General features: G+C 38.8%; 1 protein-coding gene across 1 annotated transcript in view; it reads left to right on the top strand.

The window, feature by feature from the left end:
- The window catches only part of PLEKHJ1 (pleckstrin homology domain containing J1), a 326,732-nt gene that overhangs the window by 235,502 nt on the left and 63,636 nt on the right, over positions 1-27,594 (top strand). The window contains exon 4 of the mRNA XM_044090767.1: positions 3,931-4,021. Within this exon, the coding sequence (XP_043946702.1) occupies positions 3,931-4,021 (91 nt within the window). The remainder of the gene's footprint in view (positions 1-3,930; positions 4,022-27,594) is intronic.

Raw genomic sequence — 27,594 nt, 5'->3', positions numbered from 1 at the left:
CCATCTATTTCCATAAAGGTAGTGCGTATGTTGTAAATTGCCCTTTGACCAGGAAGCAAGCATGTACTTAAGTCTGAAAGCAGTCTTTTCTTTTTATTAAAAATTGGTATTTTTCTGTAAAACAACCAATGCAGATTTACTGATACTGTGAAGCACAGTCTTCAGATATGGGGTAAATGCTGCCTCCAGCAGCCATACATGCCCCATAAGTGTGATGGCACTCTTCTCCTTGCCAGTCTTCTCTTTCTTTAGAACTTTGTTCATCTTTCCCAGAAATGACAGACAAATTTTAAGATGGAGTAAGCGTGGTCCATAAATGCAGTATATCCCCTCCCAAAAGGAGACGTCACCTTAGAATTACAGTCTTCTTTATGGTACGCAGTTCCATAAGGTGTGCATGTTGTGATTTTTTTTTTTTGCTTGAAAGAGTGGTTACAAGCAAAGATATTGTGCTGTTTTGTTGCACTGTCTCCATGAAACTAAACTGGCATTCCTTCTTGGAGAATGAAGTTAAGACGTATCCTTAAACTTTTATCCTGAACTTTCACATAGTTCGTAAGTCTATATGTCAAGTGCCTTTTCAAAGTCCAAGGCCATTAAATGCAATCCTTAGAGCAGGGGAAATGGTGGGACTACACACATGTACTCTGAAGTTGTGGTATATCCGAGTATTTCCTCTTGTCCAAGATGGTGCAGTATTGGAGTTTATAAGTGGAAACCATAGTCTGTTTCACGAGAAGCCCAAGAGGAGTGTGCCTGGAAGATTCACAGCTCTGAAGGGGACTGTGGTTTCCAGGATACATGCAATGAGTTTTCAGTGCCCATCACTCATTCAGCATACCTTTCAGTTTTAGCAGAAAAGTGATGATGTGATTTCTTTAGCAGCATCTAGGCAGGTTTCATTTAATTATCTTGAACATTCAAGTATTGGGGAGTTCTGGCAGTCTGACACTAGTTTTGTTAGTGAACTCAGCTCGTTGTCAGCTTCATGTCCTCCAATGTTGTGTGTGGTTTTGGGTTTGAAATGTGATGGGAAATTATGTAATTCTGCTGTGCTGCCACTTGCAGTTCCATCTGTCTCCATAAAAAGGGTTTCAGTAACTGTTACTTCTAATTTGCATAGTGAACATGAGGACCTACATGCCATTACACATGCTGTACTATTTAGACACTCTTGTGCAGGTGTGCGTGTACTAATCTGAGGTTATGTTACTCGCCTTGTTAAAGACTGTGAATACAGTGCTTTCAGAGAGTAGAGTAACTTTTGACGCAGCAGCTGTGCAGACGTGAGACACCAGTTGTGGGTTTTAAAATTCCCATGACTGTCTATTGCATGTACTCTGCACTGTGTGCACCAGCGGTATCAGGAAATGCTGTGAGTAACTAATTTTCTCTGTCTTTATGAAAGTCACTGTTGTTAAGTATCTTCTCTAAAGTCAGTGTTGTTAAGTATCTTCTCTAGAGTAGTGGCAGCAGTACATTTATTTTGAGGCATTTTTAGTTGTCCCACAACTGCTTTAAAATAACTTTATGGGGAACATTAAACCTTGTATTCCCCAATAGGCAAAAATCATGTAATCCTGGTTTAATATTTCAGAGAATATCTGCTTTTCACTGCTATGTCAGGTAGTCCGCGCTGATGTTTGGCATCTGTTCTGAGTAGGTGGTCAGTGTACCTGTGTCCGTTTGAATCTGTGAACACATGAACAGTAATCTGTATGCCGATTGGTAAAAAGCATCACAGATTCATTGATTTATGCTCTTAAATGCTTGCCTAGTACAATGTGGACTTTTCTGTGTAAGCAAGAATTCTTTCCTTTGTCCACTTCAACACACACACACACACACACACACACACACACACACCACACAAACATACATGTATATATATTTTTTACCTGTGTACATGTCTGTCTATTTGTGTACATGCTGTACCATGGTGTTCTTCGAACAGCTGTGTGGATGTTTTTCCTAACTGGAGTTTTTTTGTAAAAGCAAGATGTCTTGCACCCTAGCACTTGAAAATGTTTTTCTTTCCCCCGATGAATACGGAGACTTTATTTTGCAGTATGTCCTAGGATGTTGATATTAAAGCATTTTTTTTAGTACTTCGGGAACATTGCTTGAAAGCCTTTGTCGTACTCATACACAAAAATATATTGTTTTCTTAAGTGGAAAAAAAACTCTTTGGTCTACAGTCTATCTCAATATTTCTTCTAAAAATGTAAATACATTGTGCATTGTTGGATGTAATCAGAAGCCTTTGATATACCCTCAGACAAAAATATATTCTGGTTTACAGTGTTTTGTCAAATATTTCCCAATACTTTGTTGTCATTTAGATATAGTCAGAAAACCTTTGTCCCACTTAAGGCTTGCAGACATGTTGTTTCTGTAATGTAAAAACAGCTTTTTGTGATTTGTCGTGAATCCCAAGTGATGCAGTTAGCCGCCTTCTGCTAAACAGAAGAAAAATATTAACATTGTTTTGGGCAGTGTATTTTGTTGACACTGGTCATTGAATTGGCATCCTGGACTTCTGCGTGCATATTTTTAATAGATAACATATTTAGAGTGAAAGTTGCCCCGGCAATGAGGAATTAATCTGCTTCCTTTGAGGTAAGAAAAATGTGAGTTGAAGGCTGACATCTGCTATGTCTGAGATGCTGATATCAGTGTTTGTACCACATAATATGCCGCAGGTTTGCTGCCAATGTCATGTTACCATGTGGCTGAAAACAGACTGTATGCTAACTAGTAGCATACAGTGCCATTTCTGGTTTGAAATTAGAGTAATGTTTAGTATATCAGTTATGCTAACACTGTATTTTACCTTTAACTAATCTGAGGTTAGAAAATTTCCCCCCTCTTTACTTTCAAAAACATGCTTATGTTTTTTAAAAGTTAGGAAAAATGGAGATGCTTGGGTATGTCAATGTCCAGTATAGTGACATTGTTGTCAATTGCTGAAAAAAATTTGGTTTACAGAATGAATTGAGCGTTTTTTTTTTCTTTTATTTTAATTGTATTATTATAAGTGATCTTTATGTAATTTTTGTTGTAAAATGTAAAAATGTGTTTATGTCTGAATTTTCCAAAAGTTATTCCTAAAAGGTAGACACACTGCACTTTAATATATCAGGCGTATCTCTCAAATGTCCGGAATTTCACAGACTGTCCAGATTTTTGTCTTATATTTTTAATTTTTTCCTTATAAAATTTTGGTTTTCTGGCATATCATTGGCATGTCCATTGAGGACTGAAGTCAGAAAATAACGACAGACATTTGAGTTTCAGACTTCATACTCTTCAAAAAATCATGTTAATGCAAAACTTGTTATTCTATTAACTTTCTAAGTTTGTAAGAGCAATATTTAAACATTGTCACTATTTGGGGCCTTTGTCCCACCATTATTTGTCTTTGTCCAGATTTCTTGCTTTGAGGAGTATGTCATCAGGGTATTTTTTTAGGGTTGGCTACTTTGTTTGTTACTATAGATTACAACGGCATTTAGAGTACTTCAGCTTTGACACTAATATTTATTTGATAGTCGCAGGTAACCTATAATTGAACAAGTAATGCCTTCCCCCCATAACTGTAGAGATATTAGTTTAGCTGGGAGCACAACAGTACTGGCTACTTTTATCTGTTAAGCTCTGCTCTACAATAGAGAACAGCTGATGTTGGCACCAGTCTATGTTTCTAGGCCATAAAAGACTCACAGAAAGGAATGAAAGTTAAGGAATGATCAAAAAATCATCATGGAATTGTGAAACTGTCAAATAACAAACTGCAATTTTATTTCCTAAATACTTATTAGCAACTGTTTCAACACAGTGAATTACATGTTCCTGTTTTGCATGTACAAAACTAAATCTCCTACACTCCAGATTCATCTTTTTTCTAATGAATGTTTGCTTCCTACTCAGCTTTTGTTGAAGAACCAGAAAAGAAGTACATATTTGAATGTGAGAACAAAGAACAGTGTGATGAGTGGATTGATGCTCTTACCAAAGCAAGGTATGTTTGTTTTTTTCAGGGGAGAGGCAGTATAGGTAATTTTCCCACTTTTGTCAAATTGAGAGGCTATAACAAATGTACTGAATTTACTTGTAGTGGAATGATTTACTTTATAGCCAGATCTAGAAAAAAGTTTCAAGCTGTTTGTGTTTTCCTCACACCACGCAGACTTGCAAATACTGAAGATGATGTAAATATGTTAAATCTTGTTTTGACATTCTAAACTGCTTCACCGGATCTTTTGTGTACTAACAATTTAAATTCATTTTAATTGAATCTTTCCAGTTAGCTGGATAGAAATAGGATGCCCCATGATTTTTTTTAAACACATGTACTCATTCCATTGTATTTTGTCACAGCATCAGACCACCCCATCATTTTATTCACCCCACTCAACATCAGAAAAATACCTGTTTTGTCCTAAGCTGTCTTTTCATACAGTAACCTTTCATTCAGGTTTATAATGTTTTAGTTTTTCTCTGCACCAGTTTTGATGTGTACAATCTCAAGCCAGCAATAAAGTATTTTCAGCTCTTCTACCCAAACAACAAACTATCTTTTACTGTCAATTTCGTAGATAGTGAATGCTTTCATATGCCCATTAGACTTCTTCAGAAGGTATTGCAGATGAGGACAAAAGCAGAGAAGTAATACTATCACAATGTTTCCATAACAAAAGAAGCCAAAAAGCTAAAACAACAGAAGAAGATACTGTTAAAATACAGAGATGTGAAGCTCTGATGGAAGGCAAGTTGTTGCTCAATGTAACCAAAGGGGACTCTCCACATTTGATAACTGAGTAGGCAGACCTTTTTCAGCCATGACCTAGGCCAAAAGGCAAGAGTAAGTAAATAAAATTGCATACAAAAGCATAAATGCATATTGGAAAATTGCAGACATAAATAGGCAGTAAAAATTGTGCAGGAGTACAAGAATTTCTGAAAAACATAAATAATGCTATCTTTTAAATGTATAGTAAATATCTACATTATTTGGACTCTGGGTTTGGCACCACACTAGAATCAACTGATTCCTTGCTGCTGTTCCACTAGTTAAAAGAAAATTGGTAAAACAAATCCCACAGGACTGCTGAAAAGTATTCTAGTGAAGCTCAGAGAAAAAAAAACTTGTTGGAAACTGAAGAAAGGAAAGAAGGAAGAATAACTGAAGCAATTAGTATAATAGCAAAAATAGAGAAGATGGTCCAGGAACAAGTCCTGTTGAAGGTGATCTGGCTTGAATTGAAGCATGTTAAAAAAGACACTGCTGGAAAATTAGGCTAAGCATGAGAAATGAAAAGAAACTTGTAGAAGTAGTGGAGGGATTAAATGCACACGCATAGGTGTTATAGGAATTGCTACCAGAACATGAGGAGTTGAAAGTTATTTACTCAGTTGAAGTCAAGCTGGATTGCCTTGAAGCAAACATAATTGACTTTGGGGACAGAGCTAGAAACAAAATATCAAAACAGCTGGAGTAACAGAGATATTTATTATTTATTTATTTATTTAGTGACCGGGAAAGTCCACTGAGTCAGAATAACCCATTTGCAGTGGAGGCCCGAGGAGAAAAGCTCCAGTAACAAATTAAAAATTACTACAGCAAACTAAACAAAAATTATTATACAACAGGATAAGATTTACAGTAATACGAAACCATACAAATATAAGTAGCATTTCTTAGTGATAGAAATTTGCAGTGAAAATAAATGACAGTAGAACTTGCACAGTATATAAATCGATGACTTGTTGAGGACATTCAGTATAAACAATTATTACACACAGTATATTCTGTACAATATGAAGGAAATTATACTTTTGCCTTCTGGAAGTTTCTTAAGGATTAAATATTGATTAGTATGCTTTGTTTAAGACAAAGTCACAGACGCACAGTTGGTTTACTAGTATTTCAGTTGATCTAAAAAAGGGTGTATTCTAGTCCGTAAACTCATTGGTGTCGGTTTATGGTGGTATGAAGATGTTCATCGTGCATACAGCTGCAGTCATAACAGATGAGTTCTCCTGCCGTCAGGTGGGTCCTCGGTCGGCCGAATTCCAAAGTCTAGGTCCGGCGTCGGTTGTCGTCGCTTCTTCCCTGACGTCAGTGCGACAGGGGTATAAAAGAACCAGCCGACGCCATTTTCTTCAGTCTTTCTTGCCGCGCGGTGCCCAAAGCAGAAGCTCGCAAGTGCCGGTCGGCCAGCTCCTGAAATTACGAAAATTTTGCAACCGAAGTCTTCTTGAAAGCTAAGTACCCCGTTGGGGAAACTTTTCTTGCCTCAGACTGATGTCAGACAAAGTTAATAATTGTATTTCATGTGGGAAGCAAGTACCGCATAAGGATTTCCATTCCCTCTGTATTCCTTGTTTAGGCCCAGACCACGACGTCTCGGTCTGTCGTTTTTGTGCTACATTCAACAAGCGCACCATTAAGCGTCGGGCAGAGTTCGCCCAGCATTATTTTGGCAAAACATTTAACTATATTATGTCGTCTGATACCCCGACTCCAGTTTTGTCTAAAAAGCGCAAAGATAAGGACCGACACACTAGGTCCGCGGCCTCTGCCGACACCACGCCAAAGCCGACTACACGTGGTCCGGTTCTCAGCGAGGCGCCTACGCAGCCCCTGACTACCGACGACACTTTGGCGGTGTCTCCTGTGCTCGGGGTCTCAGGATCCTCGGCCCACACCCCGACTACAGATACCGAAGCCACTCTTGGAGGTGAATCTCAAACTGTGGACAAGTCTACCTCCTCTCAAGGTGTCTTCAGACCTTCCTCTTCTTTTTCCATCAAGGCTTTCACTAAGTCTAAAGCAGCCATGCATTCTAAGAGGCCAGCTACACAGGGCACATCTCCAGGTCCCATGCCTAAAAAACAGATGCTTAAAATGGCTGAGGATTTAATTACTCTTATCAGGGATTCTCAACCCCCCCCCCCCCCGGACAAAAGGCCCAGAGTGGAGGAAGAATCCCCCTACTCTGATCAGGGCTCCATTATATCAGAGCACTCTGATGAACAGGAACATTCTTTCTCCCCTTTTGAAGACTCCGATGCAGAGGAGTCCATTCCATCTGTATCCCCCCCCCCCCCCCCAGAGGAGTACTCATTTGGGGAAACTTTGTATACCTTAAGGGAACACTTCCACAGGGAAGGCCAAGATTACTCAGATTCCAAGAAAAGGCTTGGGGAATTTCTCTTGCTACCTCAGCACAGGCCTCTGGCTATACCTCCTGTCTTGGACATACTAGATGATGTGTACTTGGAGGCCTCCCTTAACCTGGATTCTCTACCTCCAGCCCCAGTCAAGCCTGACTGGTATTACAGGGTCCATGACTCACACCAATTTCTATACAAAAGCCATGCTGCTGACCCAGAAACAATCTCACAGGGTCCCAAGGGAATTAAGGACTCCACTGCTAAAAACCCATTACCTTCCGAGAGAGATTCCAGATCCTTAGAAAGGTGGGGAAAAATGGTATATACGTCAGCCACCTTAACCATGAGGGCATTAAACTGTCAGTTCCATATGCTAAAGTACCAACAGTTTTTGTTATCACAATTGAGAAGTAAAATGTCACAACCTGAACAACCAGACTTGAAGGAGTTGCAGGATTTGATGCACAGTGCAGAACAAGTGGGTAAACATACCTTACAATGTGGTTTTGATGCTCTAGAGGCCTCATGTAGAGCTGCTGTTGCAGGATCAGTCATACGTAGACATGCCTGGCTCAAGGAACAAACCTTACTAGATCATGTCAAAGCTAAATTACTAGATGCCCCTCTACAAAAAGATGTATTATTTGGTGCTAATGCTGAGGAGTTTTTAAGGAAAATGGAGGAAAAGGCTAAATCAGTGCAAACAGTGAAAGATTTTCTACAGGTACAACCCCCACGTTTCAGTAGAAATTGGCCTTCCAAAAATTGGTCCTTTCCAGCCACGGACAGACCCCAAAGAGGTAGATACAGGCGCCCGAGGGGCAGAGGGCAATCCCAAGGATCGTTTAGAGGCGGACAATGGCAAGCTCCTACACAAAGAGGTGGTGAGGATAACTCACAACCATTCAGAAAGCAAGCCCAATGACTTTCCCCTTTGCATGCCAAGCAAGACTCAAATGGCAGTACCCTTAGGCGGAAAACTGGCATTATTTTAAAAAATTGGCATATTGTCACAAAAGACAAATGGATCCTGGACATTATAAACAGAGGCTACAGATTCCATTTTCACACCCTTCCAAAAATGAGAGGCATGCCAAACCTGCCACACAATCAAAGGGCAGAGGCACAAAGACAAATTTCAGATCTCTTAGACATGAAAGCTATTCAAGAGTTACCTACGCATGAACAAGGTTAAGGTTTTTATTCCAGACTATTCCTGGTACCAAGGAAGGGAAAAGATTGGAGACCTATTTTGGACTTATCCATCCTAAACACATTTCTACTCGTACCAAAATTCAAGATGCTCACTCTACAGCAGCTTCTTCCCATGCTGGGCAAGGAGTCTTGGCTGGTAACATTGGACCTCAAGGAGGCATACCTGCATGTCCCAGTCAGACAAAATTGCAGAAGATACCTCAGATTTCTTGCAGGTTCAACCCATTATCAATTCTCTGCATTGCCCTTTGGCTTATCTACTGCGCCCAGAGTATTCACAAAATGCCTGGCATCAGTAATTGCTTACTGCAGACTTCAAGGGATACAAATATACCCCTATTTGGACGACTGCCTGATCCAAGCGAACAGCAAGCACATTCTTCTGAAACATCTGGCTTATGTAATAATGTTGTTGAATTCTCTGGGATACACAGTCAACAAAAAGAAATCAAGGCTAATACCCTCTCGGAAAATAATTTTCCTGGGTGCCAACTTGGACACAAACACCCAGATGGCCTACCTCACGCCAGAGAAGCAGGAGCAACTAACTCAATACTTCAGAACACTAGCAAATTGCACCAGGCTGACTGCAAGGAAAATCCTGCAGGCTCTGGGATTCATGGCATCTTGCATCTTACTAATCCCATGTGCAAAGCTGCATATGAGGAAACTTCAATGGTACCTGAAAAACCTATGGTCTCAACACAGCCACAGCTTGGAAACAATAATACCACTAATTCCATGTCTTCAAAAGGAATTTCTGTGGTGGGCTCAAGCTTGCCAAACAAACACAGGTCTCCCATTCAACAAGCCTCAAGCAAATCAAGTCATCACAACAGACGCCTCTGACTACGCCTGGGGGGCGCACATGACAGATCGGTGCATTCAGGGCAAATGGTCCCAAAAAGAAAAGCACCTTCACATCAATCAAAAGGAGATGCTAGCAGTAATAAATGCTATTATAGCTTTCAAAGACCTTCTGCAACCAGGTCAACTATTGATAAGAACGGACAACACCACAGTAATGTGGTACATAAACCGGGAGGAACCCATTCTTACCCCCCTATGCAGACTGGCCATGTCACTTTGGAACATGGCCCTGGACTTACAAATTGAACTACAAGCACAGTACTTGCCAGGCAAGGAAAACACGCTGGCAGACAACCTAAGCAGAAATATGACAGATCCACACGAATGGAAGTTGCATCCTCAAGTTTTTACAGAGATAATTCAAGCATGGGGAAGGCCAGACCTAGATCTCTTTGCCTCCCACAAAAATCACCAATTGACAAAATTCTGCTCAAGGATTTTTCATCTAAAGGCCTGGAGAGTGGACGCTCTCTCCTTCAGTTGGACATCAATGACAGTTTATGCCTTCCCACCTCTTCCTCTGCTGCCCAAAGTTCTATTAAAAACCAGAGAAGACAGACCAAAGATGATTCTCATTGCTCCAGACTGGCCAAGACAACACTGGTACCCACTCCTGAGAAGCCTGACGCATTCCCCACCATGGACCCTGCCTCTAATGCCTCTTCTCCTGACTCAGCACAGCTTCAAAACTCTTCACAGTCAGCTAAAAACACTCAATCTAGCCGCATGGAAGATTCCTTAGCATCACAACAGACCCTACTCTCCAAGGAAGTGCAGGATGTCATTTTGGAGGCCAGAAGGCCGTCTACTAGAAAAGCTTACTCAGCAAAATGGAAACGATTTTGTGTTTGGAATGAGAAAAAGGGCCAGGATCCTGGAAAACTGAACTTACCTCAAATATTACAGTATCTAGCTGAGCTGCGAAGCAGTGGACTTTCATTCTCCTCCATCAAAATCCATGCCTCAGCCATTTCTGCAGAATACAACACTGATCCACCCTTATTCTCTCACCCCCTCTTAAGACAGTTCCTCAGAGGGGCTAAGAATCTAAAACCCCCAAGGAAACAACCAGTACCTGCTTGGGATCTCAATTTCATTCTAGAAAAACTGACCTTGCCTCCTTTCGAGCCAGCTGCCTCATCAGATTTGCAATATTTGTCCTGGAAAACAGCTTTCCTTCTGGTTATTACCTCAGCTCGTAGGGTATCGGAACTACAAGCTCTCATGGCTGTGCAGCCTTTTATCATCTTCCATCAGGACACAGAGTTTCCTTACAAACCAACCCGTCCTTTATGCCAAAAGTGGTATCCAGGGTAGCTTTGAATCAGGTTATACACTTACCTACCTTTTATCCTAATCCTCAAAACAAAGGGGAGAGATTACTACATTCCTTGGACATCCACAGACAACTGCGTTATTATTTGGACAGAACAAAGCCTTTCAGAAAATCAGAACAGCTCTTTGTGTCCTATGCTATAGTAGCTCAAGGAAAGCCAATTTCCAAACAGACAATCTCAAAATGGATAGCCCGCTATATACGCTTTTGCTATTCTTTTCATGGCAAAACTGCACCTACAGGCATCAGATCTCACTCCACAAGGGCCACGGCTACCTCTGCAGCTTTTCTCAGAGGAGTTCCTACCAAAGATATTTTGGAAGCAGCCACTTGGAGTTCTGTGCATACCACTATACTCCAAATCTAGAGCGGGCTTTGCCACTGCAGTATTGTAGGGCATTCTGGCTCCTCCTAGTTCCACCTAGTGCCTACCACCCCTTTCTTAGCTTTGGGATTCTACCCATCTGTTATGACTGCAGCTGTATGCACGATGAACATAGTACAGTTTTGTATCTAACATAAATGTAGATGTTCGAGTGCTAATACAGCTGCAGTCCAGGTTTCCCTCCTTCCTTCCCCTCTTGGGACAGGCCTAGTGGCTAACATCTCCTCATGCAACCTGATTGGGGTATTCACTCTTGATGTATTTGCTTGCACTACTGTATTTTGATTATATGGCATTGCTTTATTACACAAATTTATGTATTGCCTTCATTCTGGGGGCACCTGACATCTGGGGCAAGAAAAACTGAAGAAAATGGCGTTGGCTGTTTTTTTTTATACCCCTGTCGCACTGACGTCGGGGAAGAAGCGACGACAACCGACGCCGGACCTAGACTTTGGTTCTCCTGCCATCAGGCAGGTCCTCGGTCGGCCGAATTCCAATCTGTTATGACTGCAGCTGTATTAGCACTCTAACATCTACATTTATGGTAGGTACAAAACTGTACTTTCTGATCATGAGGACAGATGTGATTATTAAGAAAGTGATTTTTTAGGGTGACTTTGAAGGTTTTCAGAGACTCAGTTTGTGTTATGGAGGGGGTAGGCCATTACATAGCTTTGCTCTGGAGTAAGAGTATAAGCTTTGTCCAGTTGTCTTATTGGGTTTGTATACGGCAAGAAGCTGTTTATTAGTAGAACTCAGATTTCAGGTTGGGATGTAGGATTGTACAATAGAATGTAGTGGTGGGTAGTTATTTGGATTGTACATTAATTTTATGAGCAAGTGTTAGTTGAGTGTATTGGAGGTAATGTGGGAATTCCAACCATTTTATTTCTTTAATGGCATGACAGTGGTGAGTGCGGTTTTGCAGCCCAGAAGCAAATTTGGCAATTTTATAATAGCATGGTTGTAGTTTATTGCTTAAGGATGCATGAAGGTTGGTAAAGATGGGTGGAACCATAGAGGAGTGAGGGAATAAGGAGGGAATGTGCACATTTTATTCTTGTGGGCTTATCCATGTACAGTTTTTTCTATATAGTTTACCTAGTTCTGAGTGTGTTTTTTGACTGTGTTCAGAATGTGTTTGATAGTTTATCATCTATAGTGATGCTCAGAGATTTAGCTGTTTTCACTACTTCAGTTTCCGTATTATTTTGGGAGTATATTTTGAACTCTTGTGGGGGGTGGTTTGGAAGAGAATATTAGTATGGAGATATGAGGGGAATGACTGTGTAAAAGTGAAGAACAATTGGTGAAATGGACTGGTATATCTGCATAGGAGCAGCAGTAATGTTGAGAAACTAAAAGATCAGTATTATTCATGGAAGGAGGATCAGTCTTTTAGAAGTGATATTGTAAAGGAAATAATTCATACAAATGCAGAGACAGAAAATGGATAAATCAAAAACAAGAGGATAAACAAGAGGATAAGAATAGTTTGGTAATTGATGGGGTTAAAAGAGGGTAGGGGAAGTAGGTTCAGAAGATGGGAAAAGATGGTGAATACAGTTAGAGAGAGCAGAAGTAGCAAAAACTAGGAAGGAGTAAAATATAAAGGAAAGATGGACACAGGAGAGGAATAAAAATGAGGGAAGGTGATTGCAACACAAATAATGTAAATAGAAATAGGTTCAAGGGGAATTGGGAAGGGGGTGGAGGGCAAATGGGATAGATCACAGAATTCAGAGGAGATGCATACAAGGTTAAATGCAGTGACATAAGTATAACATACTGGTAAAAAGGAAGAGGATATAGGAGAAGGGAGTTAACAATAGTAAGTAATGAAGGGAAGAAGGGCTTAGGTTCTACGGAATAAATGGATTTGAAGGGCATCAAAATCTGATAGGAAAAGAAAAAAATAACTAAGTGAAATAAGGATACGATTGTTACAAGGGTAAAAAGGGAAGAGTGAGACTGACAAAACTGCAAGGAAGACAAAGGGAGGAAAGATGAGGTTTTACATGGGTGGGAGTAAGTTAAGAGGGAACAGAACAAGAAAGATGAGTAGGTTGAGAGGAGTGAATAAAGAAAATAGAAGGTAAAACTGAAGGAAATAAAGGGGATAATTAAGCATGGAAAGGGAGACAGGAAAAAAATGGAGTGGCCCATGGAGGACCTTGAATGTGAAAGCACTGTCCTGGTTCTGACTGGTGATATGGTAAGGGCTTGTATCATGGGAAACAGAGGTGCTGAACCTCCTGAAGGAAGGAAGAGATGTAAAGATGTATAGACTTAGAGTAAGGATGTTGTTAAGAAATTAAGCATTGTTTTAGAATATTGCATTGTGCTGAAATAAGAGAAAAAACAGAATAAATGTGTGAAAGATGCTTGTTAGGAAGTTAAGGAAAGGGGAAAAAGGTAAGTAGGGTCAAGTATGAACAATGATGGCAGGAGAAGTAAGCCTAGGTATTAAAGCCTGGATTATGAACCAGAGTAAACAAGGGAGATAATTGTGACACATATGAGAAAAAGCAATGCACAGGTGCTTGCATTATAGGAAGCCCACCCAAACAAGGGATAAAAGGCTGAGGAGAAGAGGGTGACAAGCTCTTCATGAGGGAAGAAAAGGCAAAGAGGAGTGGCTGTATTGTTGAAGAATACATGCCCAATGCATATAGAAGGCAAGATGCAGAATAAGTGAGAGAGGCATGCAGGAATAAAGGGATCAGTGGAAGGCATACAAATCTCCATAATTACAATATGTATCCTCCCAAAGTTGCAATTAAAATAACTGAAAAGTATCTTGGGAGATGTTATATTTCAGGAAGGGTTGGGCATATGCTTAGGGAACTGGAATACTATTATTATAAGGGGATAAGTAGAGGGGTGACAAGGGCAAGAAAATTAACAGAGGAGGGGAAGGTTTTTAATGAATTTGCATAGTTGGGATAAAAATATACAAGGGAGATAGAGAGGGAGAAAGTAATTGGAAGGAGTTCACAAGACACAAAATCTGCTCAAGAATAGATGACTTGGTTGTGGTTAGCAATTAATAGAGCTGAAGAATTTTATCCGGGAAGGGGAAGTCAGCAAGAGTCAAGTCATATAAGCTGCTTTTCCAATAGAACAGGGTGGTTTGGGATAACCTGATTTGAAGGGGTATTTCAGAGCTACACAGTTAAGGCTCCTAAACATAGGACAAGCAGAAACCAATAACTCAAAGTGGAAAGGGGTGATGAAATGGGGGAAGCTCAAGAAACAAGGACAGACTAGGATTTTGGATGCAGATCTTTAAGGAGACTAACAATAATCGTACAGAATATTATATTCATAAAGTAGCAAAGTATTCTAAGAAGTAAGCCAATACAGGAATGGAGAAAGGAGATTCTGCCGATAGGGATGAGTGCAGCTAGGGATACAGACAATAAGCACGAGGGGGCTGGAATTTATTGGAGAAGTCTGGTAAAGGACCCAAGGTATTGGGAGCAAATAACTAGATAGGGAAAGGTAATAGAAGGGGAAGACGCCAAGGACTTATTTGGACTGCAGGTTAGAGATTGCCTTCCCTATCGAGGATTGATATCAGAGTATAGGCAAAGAGAAAGAAAGAAAGAGGGGAGTCCTAAATGAAAGACTAGCAGTGGTAGACTTTTTAGTAGAATCTACAATATAAGTTGCTGTTAAAAAAGGAATAATTAGTAGAGCATATAAAATATTGCATGATAACTATAAGAATCAATCAGTGGAGGTTAGAAAGGATTTGGAAGAGAGATTTGATAAGTGATTCGCAAAGAAATAATGGGGGATATACGTCTGTCTCCCAAATATGCAACAAAGTCTAGAAGATTTAGGTTTTTTTGCTTGGAAATGTTTGCAGATATTTTATACACCAAATAGACTCCAGCGATTTTTTTTCTTGAGTAGACAGCAAATGCTGGAAGTGAGATGGGAAGAAAGAGGTAATTGAGAACATATTTTTTGGGAGTGTAATGAGTTGGCAGACTTTAAAGATTCTCTGCAGACTACTCTGTCAGAGATGCTGAGTGAGCAAATTGGTATATCTAGGGAAATTATTTTTCTGAGCTGTGATACAGAATTGGAATTGCCTAGACATAATGAGCCTTGCTGAGTCTAATTATGGTGGCTGCCAAAAAAGCAATTACTACAAAATGGAAATCAAAGTCTAAACTAACTGTACTAGAAGTAGTGAATATAGTAACATAGATAAAGCTGGAATTGAGGTCTTTGGGAAAAAGGTAGGAGCAAATCAGATAGAAAAAAGGGAATTGTGGGAACCATACACATGGGAGGAATGAGGTTTAAAAGAAGGCATGATTTGAATGAGCTATGTAATGTATGAGTGACAATGATTGGATAGATTATACGTCGTATACAATGTTTGCAACTACAGTTATGTCAGTATGGTTTGTGATATATAATGCTTGCAACTAAAAGTGCCAATATGGTTTGTTTTCATTTATGTAAATGTACGATTGCCTAGGTCATAAGTGATAGTTTAATAAAGATGTTTCTTGTTAAAACAATAGCTTGTTCCATTATAATTTTATGACTAAAAAGGTAAGAGTGGAATCAGTTATGTTTTCAGATCATGCTATGATAGGGTTGAAAAATAAAGGATGGGAATAAATTAATCTAGCAAAACATTGGGAGTGTACCACCTTATTTAATGAAGACTGAGAGGGACAGGAAGAATTTGGCAGTGGTAATTGCAACAGTTTTGGAAAAGAATAAACGGAACAGCAATGGATTAGGATAAATAAGATAATTAGAGAGGATACATAGACTGCGTGTAATCAGGGGAAGGAAAGGCTTGAGGAAAATGGAAAAAATAAAAGAAGAACTTACAGAAATGAAGGAAAAATGGATGGAAACAAGAGTAGAAAGGATAGGGCAAGGGAGATAAGAAAATGCAAGAATGGGAGAAGGAAAAGATCTGGAATAAAAGGATAGCAGTTAGAAGGTCATATTTTAAGGCAAATCCAAAAGCAACGAAGGCAATGGCGGTGTAATTAAGACAACAGAAGGTAGAGAGGGGGATATATGAGCTTGATGGGTGGAAGGTAGAGAGGGGGATATATGAGCTTGATGGGTGGGAGAACAGATTGAAAGTGAGAGACATTAGAACAGATATTAGAGAGATTTAGACATTATCATCAGGAACTGTATAAAAAAAGACTGTTAATTGAGAGATGAAAGTAGACATTTGAGCTGGGACTGGCCAGAGATGAGGAAATTAGAGGAATGTATGAAGAACAACAGTTGATAAGAGCAGAGGAAGTATTAAATGCATGGAGAATATGGTCAAGGGGAAATCACCAGGAAGTGAAGGTTAGTCCATTGAATTTTGTGAAATATGGAAGAAGGAGATAGAAAGATGGACTGATTTATTTAATAGGATGCAGGAGGGGGTCCTGAACCCAGTTTCATGAAAGAAAGCTGTGATTTCTGTAGTAAGTAGGGAAGGCAAGGACCCAAGATCACCAACCTCATACAGGCCAGTATCTGTGATAAATTATGATTATAAGTGTAGTAGTACTAAAGGGCTACTGGTAAGGGAGGAGGATTATGCTAGTACCCATGTATATTCCACTTAAAGCTACTACAATGGAGCTTAAGAAAATTCTGGGAGAAATTATCCGCTTTCAGTACGGAATATTACTTATAGATGGGGACTGGAATTTGATTTACAACAGCAAGGATGTAGCTGGGGGACATAAAAGGCAAATGTAACAAAAGAGAGTGGATTTTTGAAGAAGTTTATTTGGTATGGAAGATGTGAATTCCGTAGTAGGAGTTTGGAGAGAATTTACGTATTCCCCAGGATAGACAGAAATTGTTTCACAGGAACATGTGCATTTAATTTAAGGCTTCAATTTGCATCCAGTAACCATTTCAGATTACCTGTCAGTAATAGGTAAAACAAAAATGCAGGGTAATGAAATAAAAATGAGACACTGGTGTTTCCCCACCTGTCTGTTAAAAAGAGAGGAATTTAAGGAATGGGCAGTGGAAATTATTTGGGATTTATTACAGAAGACAGAATTTTTTTCAGAAAATGCAGCTACAGAGTGGGATAAAATGAAAGTGAAGTTTAAAATAGGGTGGAAATAAAAGAAAGAGAGATATGGTCAAGCAGTATCGAATTATTTAGAAGGACTGACAAAGGTTGAAGTATTGCAGAACAGCGGTAATCTCACAGAACAAGAAGAGGTGCAATTGCAGAGCACTAAAGAGAAAATAAGGGACTGCCTCTATACCATGCACGAGTATAGAAATATGTGTTTTTGATAACTCCTGAGCACAAAAACGTTTAGCAATGGCTCAAAAGAAAGCAGAAAGGGGTTGTTGCCAAGCTCAGGGAGTTAATAAGTAAAATAACCAGAGATCCTGTAGAGGTATTGGACATATTTCACAAATTTTATGAAAATCTCTGTAAAGCAGAGAAATGTGGAAATCAAGTAAAAGTACAAGTGGAAATGTTTATGGAAGAATTAAGTATACCACGGCTAGGGGTAGACTAGGCTCAATTACTCTGTTAGTCTAGGAGAAGATGAGATAAAACTGGTGTTAACCAATCTACAGGAAATTCACCAGGAATAGATGATATTCTTGAAGTTTAGAAGCTAGGAGGGAAAAAACTGATAAAGATATGGAAGGTTTTAACAGTATTTTAAAAGGAGGAGAACGAAACCTCAACATGCTGGAAGAAAGTGGTGATCCAGTTTCATGTAGGCCTATTTCATTTACAAACCGTGATTATAAAGTGTTTGTAATGGCTAAAGGTGATATCAAACTTGACAGATATGAATCAGTGTGATTTTTGTCAAGGTAAGGCAAACATTTAACAGTATTAAGAGAACGATGATAATCTGGAGGGAAGCCGAATGTAAGAAAATACCACTCTTGTTGGTGGGTCTTGATGCAGAAAGAGTATTTGACAGAGTAAGCAAGGATTTTATGAGTAGGGCAATGGAAGCATTTGCATTCTCTGATAAAATTATAAGGTTAATTTGGAGGTTAATTTGGAGGTTATATGAGGAATCAGAGATGAAATTTAAAGTAGGGAAGTCCTCTTTTGATAAGTTCTGTTTAAGCAGGGAAACCTGGCAAGGTTGCCCTCTGTCCCGTTTGTATTTTGTGTTATATTTAAAACCACTGGCAAAGAAAATAAGGTACTCAGAAATTCAACGATATAATTGGTATGATAGAAAGAAAAGTTGGCTTTATTTGCAGATGATATTTTATACCCTCAAAAACCAGAAAAGGACATTTTGATGTTGTGGAACATTCAGAGACAGTTTCAAGTCTTTTTCGGGATACAAAATTAATGAAAATAAATCAAAGGCAATAGCTGTAAACTGTGTACCCACACACAGTTGGTTTAGCAATACCCATATTTATGAGGACATGATAAATGAAGTACTTTGGAGTATGGATTATAAAGGATTCTGTTGTGGTAGCTAAGGATATGTGAGAAGGCACTAAACAAAAGTTGAAGATTTGTTGTATGGATATGGCTAGCAATATACAAGCTGTGAAAATGATTTTAGTCCGTTTAGCTTTATAGACGGTCATATTTTTATCAACCAGAGGAGAACTTGTAGATGGCAATTAAAAAGTTGAAGGACTTTATCTGGGAGGGGAACAGGGCAAGAGCCAAGTGAGATAAATTAATCATCCCAGTCAAACAAGGTGGTTTACAATTATCTGATTTAAATTGGTATTTCATAGCTACACCGTTAAAGCTTCTGTACATATTGAAACCTGAAAGGTATAATTTAAAGGGGAAAGGGATGATAATGAAATGGGGGGGGCTGAATAAACAAGGACAGAGTTTTTAGTAGAATCTAGAACAGAAGCTGCCACTAAAAAAGGAATAATGAGTAGACCATGTAAAATATTGCATGATAACTATACGAATCAATGAGAGGAGGTTAGAAAGGATTGGGAAGAGAGATTGGATAAGCAGTTCAGAAAGAAATCATGGGAGGATATATGTATGTCTCTCAAATATGCAACAAAATGTAGAAGATTTAGGATTTTTGCTTGGAAATGTTTACATAGATATTTTATACCCCAAGCAGACTCCAGAGACTTTTTCTAAGGTAGAAGGCAAATGTTGGAGGTGTGATGGGGAAGAAAGAGATAATTTGGGAACATACTTTCTGCGGTGTGGTGAGTTGGCAGACTTTAAGAGTTCACTGTGGGATGCACTGTCAGAGATGCTGGTTGGGTAGACTGGTGTGATAAGGGAGATGGCTTTTCTGAGGTATGATACAGAATTGGAATTTCATAGACATGGGCAGGGCCTTGATGTGTCTAATTTTGGTGGCTGCCAAAAAAGCAGTTGCTACAAAATGGAAATCCTTATCTACACTAAATAGTAGTGAATATAGTAACAGAGATTAAACAGCTGGAATTGAGATCTTTAGAAAAGAGAAGGAGCAAACTGCATAGGAAAAATGGGTATTGTGGGAACAATAAATACAGGGTAGGAATGAGGTTTAAAAGAAGGCAGGGCTTAAATGAGCTATGTAATGTTTGACTGAAAATGATTGGGTAGATTATAAGTGATGTATGTTTGCAACTGAGTGTGTCAGTATGGTTTGCGATGTAAAATGCTTGCAACTAGGATTGTGTTGGTGTGGTTTGTCTTCATTTATACAAATGTATGATTGCCTATGTCATAAGAGATGGTTTAATAAAGATGTGTCTTGCTTTAAAAAAAAGGAGGGCAGGAATTGAATAATTTATGTAATGTTGCTTAGGTTATATGATGTATAGCAATATATGTAAAGTATAATGTTTAAACGTGAACTTGTTAATACAGTTTGATTAGTTTCATATAAATGTAAATTTACCTATGTCACAAGTGATAATTCAATGAAGGTGTTTATGTATATATATAAAAAAGAGAGAGAGAGACTGGGATTTTGAATGCAGATCCTTAAAGAGAATAACAACCATACAGAATATTATACTCGTAAAGTAGCAGAAAGTATTCCGAGAACTAAGCCAACACAAGGGTGGAGAAAGGAGATTCTGCCAATAGAGATGACTGCAATTAGAGGTACAGAGAATAGACCAGAAGGGTCTGGAGTTTACTGGAGAAAACTTTCTCCGATTGATTCTTTTAGATATCATTCAGTATCTTACATAATGTACTAATTATCCATTTTTTTTTAACAGTTGGCTTCTGTTCTGGATTCAAGTAAAAAGTCTACCAAAGCAGGTCTTTCACTTAGGATTCCCCTGTGCTTTTTCTCTCTGCCTATACTCTGATCTCAATCTGGAAGGGAAAGTAGTTCTAGCCTGTAGCCAGATGTCTAGGTGGCTTCATCCTATTCTGTTAACTCTCTAGTAATTTTTAGCCCCCTCTCGTCTATTCTCTGTATAAAACCTCCTTTCTGCAGTCTCACATTGGCTTAATTCTTAATACTTTCTGCTACTTTATGAATATAATATTCTGTATAGCTATTATTCTCCTTAATGATCTGCATCCAAAATACCACTCTGTCCTTATATCTGGAAGAATCATCCCTTTCCACTTTGAATTATAACTTTCTGCTTGTGTTATGTATGTTGTTGTTGTGTCTTTTGGCTTTTCCCAGTTAGGGGTTGCCACAGCGGAACTCCGGTCTGCTAATGATTGGTAGTTGATTTTTACGTGCCGAGTTACCAGCCCTGACGCACAACCTTCAATGAAGGTACGCCCATTCACGCATGTCTCCATGCAAGCTGTGAATCGAACCGGACAGCGTCTTACTGTGAGGTGACAATGCTACCGCAGCACCACCACCGCGGGTCAATGGGAGCAAATAATTAGAAAGATAATAGAATGAGAAGAGGCCAAGAATTCATGTGGACTGCAGGTTAGAGATTGCCTTCCCTATCAAGTATTGGTATCAGAATATAGGCAAAGAGAAATAGGAGAATCCTAAGTGAAAGACTAGCACTGGTTGAGGTTTTAGTAGAATCTAGAACAGAAGCTGCTGTTAAAAAGGGATAATTTAGTAGGGTATGTAAAATATTGCATGATAACTATAGGAATCAGTCGGAGGAAGTTAGGATTGGCAAAAGAGGTTGGATAAGCCGTTCACAAAAAACAATGGGGAGATATATGTATGGCTCCCAAATATGTAATACTCTAGAAATTTTAGGATCGTTGCTTAGAAGTGTTTGGATTTGTATTTTTATACCTCAGGCAGACTCCAGAGAATTTTTCCTGAGGTAGATTGCAAATATTGGAGGTGTGATGGGAAAGAAAGAGGTATTGAGAATGTATTTTTTGGGAATGTAATGAGTTGGCAGACTAAACATTCCCTGTAGACTACTGTATCAAAAATACTGAGTGAGTAAAGTGGTGTAACTAAGGAAATTATTTTTTTTATCAGCTGTGATACGGAATCAGAATTACCTAGACATAGTAAGGCCTTGCTGAGTTTAATTCTGGTGACTGGCAAAAAAACAATTACTAGAAAGTGGAAACCAAAGTCTAAACCAGCTGTAGTAGAAGCAGTGTATATAGTAAAAGATAAAACTGCTGGAAGTGGGATGTTTAGAAAAGGGTAGGAGCAAACTCTACATAAAAAGGGGAATTGTGGGAATAATACATGCAGAATGTTTTGCAGGAGGAATGAGGTTTAAGGGAAGATGGGAATTGAATAAACTTTTTGCAGTGTTTGACAATGACTGGATAGATTATAAGTTATGTATGATGATTGTAAATTAAAATATGTCCGTATGGTTTGTTTTCATTTAATATAAATGTACAATTATCTATGTCATAAGTGACGTAATAAAGATATGTATCGTTTATTTAAAAAATCATAGTTCTAGATGTCTTATGCTGAGATTTTTCTGAGATTGTTCCATGAGGATTGGACAGGATTTGTCTGGGGAATAAGAAAAACAGTTTGATTAGGACTTCTATACTGGTGTAGAATGCACAAAAAGGATAAGAATCTGGGTGGCTTTAATATCTTAAGATTCAGAAAAAGCAGTTGGCAGGATGTATTGGAGATGTTATTGATGTCCATAAGAAGGAGAGGGGTTCCTAGAGGATGTGTTAGATGTATTAAATAGAGTATAGAGGGGACTAATGCTGAAATGAAGATGAGCAAGGTTGTTTGAGGAAGATTCGCAAAGGAAAAGGAACTAAGCAGGGCTACCTGTCCCCTTCCCCCCCATTGTTTGTACTATACATAGAACCTGTGGTGTCGATGATAAGGAAATCCAGTATAAGACGGTATAAATGGGTAGATTAGGAGAAGAAAATCTCATTGTATACAGATGACATGCTACCAGCATTAACATGACATAGGGAAGATTTGTCAAAATTCTGGCAAATAATGTATGGGTATGGAATGAAATCAGGTTACAAGCTAATCTTAACGAACAGAAAAAAATGGAGAGAGAATAAGAGAAATTAGAGGGAATGATCAGGAAAAAGAAAAATAAAGTACTTGGGAATAAGACTAACAGAGACGGTGGAGGTATCCATGAAGAGTAAATATGAGGGTGTCTATGAGAAAAAAAATAGAGAACAGATAACTAGCTAGAGAAAGATAAACTTGAAAATTGATCAGAGAACACAGGTGCTACAGATATGTGCAATCCTGCAGATTCTGTCCAGGCAAGCATTTGGGAGCTACTGGAGAAGAATTTCTGAAAGAAGGACAGTTGAGTAGGTATTTTGCATGTGGAAGGGGGAAAACTAGGACAGTCTGGGAGAAGGTTATGGAAATAACTGAAAAAGAAGGACTTGGAGCCCCAGGTTTGAAAAAATGCTTACAAGCTTGCTTACAAACACACTAATGTTGGCTATAGATTTGTAGGGCAGATTGTAAGCAAATGATAATTCAAGGAGAAAGGAAGGTAAGATAAGGATGGGATATAAGGGAAGTGTTGCTAGAAACACCAGATGAGGAATTGGAGTGGATATGGACAAGTCAAGTACTAAAGGAATTGCAAAAAATCTGGCATGAAGGAGGTGGGGATAGCTAGAGAACAAGGGTAGTAACCGCAGGGAGCAAAAAGGAGATACAGAAGGAAAAAGTAATTTTAGAGATGGAGAAGGAAGCGGAAGCAAGTTGAGTATTGGGACCAAGTGCAAATGGGGGGGGGGGGGTGAGTGCAAATGGGGGGGGTTGAAGATTTTAACTTTGAGAGGACACTGGAATGAGAACACATGGAGATAAAGAATAAATGGAGTTAACTAGAGAAAGAATGGGATACAACAACACAAATATCAGAGATAGTAACTGAGATAGAGAATATAAGGAAAGAGGGTGAGAGGGATATTGAGAAAAGGGAAGAAATTTGTTAATAGGTCTGGAAGATGGAGCTGAATTCAAGAGAGTGGGAGAGAGAGAGCGAATGTCAAAATCAGAGGAGGGAATGGGGTGAGATGATACAGTTACCAAGGAATATCACCAAATCTTGCAAATTTTAGCATATATGCATGAAAATGCTTGCATAAGTATCTTTATGGTTCTACTAGGTTAGCTAAAATGTACCTCGGAGTTGATGAGATATGTTGGAGATGTGGACTAGGGAAAGAAATGTAGTATCATATTTTTTGCGACTGTGAAGCACTGGGGAAATTTTAGGCTGATGTAAGACAACTATTAAAAAAGAGCTCAGGAAAGGGTTATTACCTTAGAAGTCATTTCCTCTAGGATATGAGGAGAGGATGCCAAAAAGAAATAGGTTTGATAATGACTATGGATAAAAAAAAATCAATAACCAAGAAATGGGAGATGCTTGAGCCCCCATGATGGGTAGAGCTATTGAGGCTGATAAGGAATCTGCTGGATGAGGATAAAAGGGGGGCAAATGAAAAAGCCCAGGGAGATTTAGGGAGAAGATGGGAAAGTTGTATAGAAGACGAAGAGCATTACAGTTGACGACCATACAAAGAAAGCATCAAATATGAACGAGAGAGGTAATGGCTTTTGAATCTGCTGTAGTTAAATTGTTGGTAAAATGGGAAGACATCATTAGAATGATATGGAATGGGTATGATACATTGTAATTATAATGTTGTTAAAGGTTGACAGTGACAGAAGATAAAATATTATTTAAGGAATATTAAGTCGCAATAGTGAAAGAAGCAAAAGATGTAACTGCAAATTATGGGCAGGTCGGTGCTGTGTAGATAGAGTAGAACTGGATAAATTCAGAATAAAAGCTGCCTACCATCAGCAGATAGTTGGAACACAATGCATGAGGATTGCATTGATTGTATACAAAGAAACTGAAATAAACATATTGTAGGTATTTTAAAAAATAAATTATTTACAAACTTGTGCCATTAACAAAATGTAATATTGAAGTAAAATAGCTTTATTTAAAGAACAGTCAAAAATAATAATCTAGAGTGGCTTATAGAAATCGGTACCATTCAGTTTCATCAGAGTATGTTTTCAGTTACACCATGAAAGAAGAGTTAGTGGGAAGATGTACATTTTGTGAGAAATACTGTTTAATAAGGCAGTTTATAAGGTACGTGTAGTACAGTTTAATGTAAATAGAGGTCTTTTTTTTTAAGAACTGTTATTTTTCCAAGTTAGGAAATAGTAATTGGAGGAAAGGCAAAAATTGAGTAAAAATACTTTTGTAGATGGTTGTGGCTAAGAGACTGTAGGCTTTAAGATTAATTGGAAGAGTGTTAGTAGACAGGAGTAAGTCAGTGTGGTATGTATGTCAAAGCAGAGAGAAGATTTGTTATAGGGTATAGAATGGTCCAGTTTGTTTTAAGGGCAGTGCAAAAAACAGACCTTTATTAGAAAGTAACAGCCTGAGTGATATTGTGCCAGGTGGAGGAGTGTTGTTTTATGCCTAGAAGCAGACAAGGTAAGTGGTCAGAGAGTGAGAGAAAGTTAGGTAGGAGATTTGGTAAGAAGGATATCAGTGGAGGGGTTGATTGTAACCCACAGGTACAGAGATTAGTTGCATAAGGCTTAACAGTTGTGTGTATCGAGTTTAGTAACCAGTTTGAACAGGAGAGTGGTTGTGTTTGTTGATCCAAGGAGAAAACTTTTACAGTGTCTGGTTTAGTATGGTTAGTAAAGAAGGTGAAATTTATGCCGAAGACAAGTATATGACTTCTGAAAGACTGAGAAATACATTGAACAAGGGAGTGCGTATAGCCAATACTGACCTATTCAGTGGGAGATAAGCCAGTGAACCAGTGAGTCCCCCTAAACTGATCAGTTGATCAGCAAACTGTAGATACCATAGTAGCCAGCAGGGAAACCAACCATTTTGTAACTGGGTTGTCAAGTGGAGTGCCAGGGATGAGGCTGTTATTCCTGTTACTTGTTGATGCTCAAGACAGGGAAGATGTGCCACTGGTGAAAATAATCTGTGTGAAACTTTTTCCATATAGTGGAGAAGAGTTTAACTGGCCTGACTGGTCATAAAGTGTCAGGTGATCTGTCTACTCTGTGCTGAAAGGTAAACTAGAGGGTTTGCTTGAATAGTGGAAGGAAGGCTGGCTTTGTTTTGAGATTACAAGAAAGAGTGAGGCTGTTTTAATATGCCAGAGGCCTACATTCAAGCCTAGCAAAAGGGCACCAAAAATGGATTGAAACTGCAGCATAATGTCAGGTGAGAGGAGGCCCTCTCAAGTTGTTACCTGGAAAGGGACCTGCCAGTACCTAAAAGCATACTGGCCACTCAGATCAACTGAAACCACTAAAAAATGAGTGCAGCTACACCACTAGAGAGCAGTGGAGATAACAGTATAATAAGCAATATAGAAACATCAACTCATGACAATATCATAACAGTATTGCATCAGGCAGATCCGTAAAAAAAAAAATGAAAAATATGACCCATGCAAGTCGGCAAAAGTAAAACTTCTACCAACCCAAGTAGTCCCACTAATCTTTGTAATGAACAGGGAAAATACTGACAGTACTGTAAGTACGCGAGTCAGAAGAGCTCCCTCTACATAAGTGGATATTAATAAGATGAAATATTATTAATCATAATATACCCAGAAAGACATCAGGAAAGATGGCTGAAATTTCAAGTGCCATATCCTTTAGAGTATTAAATGTACGTTCTCAAAAAAAAAATGTTCCACAGTCCTTTTTAATGAGAGAGGGGATGTCTAATCCTTTTTCCACAGTCCTTTTTAATGAGAGAGAGGATGTCTAATCCTTTGAAGGAAGGGACATTGGAAATACCAGATATCTTTTACAACTAAGACCTTATTTTTGTCATCTTCCTTAACATGACGACATGTGCTTTTATTTACGCTTCGAGGACAGGATGAGTTGTCTGATCTACCATAATTCCGTTTTCCTCTAATATCATTTACCTCCTTCACTAAAGTTGGCTATCTTTTAGAAGTTTCAGTTGATTAAATCCAGAGCTATGGATGTATGCCACTAGTTCCTTTAATTCTTTGTTTCTTGGTCTTTGTGGAAACTGTTTTGTCCCAGTCTCTAATATAGTTGCAGGTAGTCTGCACTCAACTGCCACAAAATTTTATAGTAAAAGATATTCAGTTTGCTCGGACTGGTGTGTTTGTTTTTGTTTATTTAATTGGATCGTTTTACTGTTTTTTTTGGACAACTGTTAATGTGTGTGCCTAAACAACCGTATTTAATCTAATAATACTTTAGTATTCAGTCTTCTGTTGTAAGGACAAAAAAATAGTATGTTGCTTCCATTACTGTTGTAAGAGTGGTGTATTTTAGCTGTTGTATAAACTGTTTTCGCATTAAATGCTAGTTGTTAGTGTGGTCTGTGAATCTTCTTGAGTGTTTTACCTGGATATAGGAAAATGCTTGCAATATGTTTACATATACTTATTATAAAGGGGTATTCTCCTTGTCAAGACCATCAGCAACCTAACTGCAGATTACTTAAGATTTCGCAAGTGATTTTTTTTTTTTTTTATAGTTACCTTTGTTTACAGGCATAGTGACCATTGTTTGATTTCACACTATATGGTGCTACACTTCCAGTTCACTGCATTGTGGCAGAGTAAGCTAAAGTGCATTGGCTGTTTAAGTTTTGTTTTAATAAGCCTGCCATGTATTGGTTTATTGGATTTATTGGAGTTTTGGATGTGAATATTTTTTTTCTTTTGAAGAGGGGAGGTTTTTGTTTCTTTCTTTGCTAGATAGAGTCATGCTTTAGCAGTTAACCGTCTTAAGGAGGGCTGTGACAAGGAAGGGAAGAACTGACTGATGTCCATCATTCCCACTGTTGCATTAGCTTTTAGGCAAATTTTTTGAGTTGTGTCTTCCCAAGATACAAGAACCTACCAGCTTCCAAAAGCTTGATCTCCCTCCCATGCTTTCTCTCTGACTGCTGATTGGACAGCCCTGGTGGAGGGAAAAATCAGCAGTCTGAGTGCATTATGAAGAAGCAACTCGGAGAACTCACAGGTGAAGCAGCTGGCCTTCAGTTTCAGTTCTGGCAGATAAGTCCCCAGTGGGGAACCCTTCCACATAGCATTTTTTTTAAAGGCAGTATTCTGTTTATTTTACTAGGGTTGTTTAGCAGTATTGCCCCTTAAATGTTTCCTGTCAGGGAATGCTATTTTTACCTGAGGCTATTAGTGAGA

Source organism: Protopterus annectens, chromosome 13.part0 (genome assembly GCF_019279795.1).
Source record: "Protopterus annectens isolate FY-2018-M chromosome 13.part0, PAN1.0, whole genome shotgun sequence".
NCBI lineage: Eukaryota > Metazoa > Chordata > Ceratodontiformes > Protopteridae > Protopterus > Protopterus annectens.
This window is presented reverse-complemented; position numbering and strand designations above follow the sequence as displayed.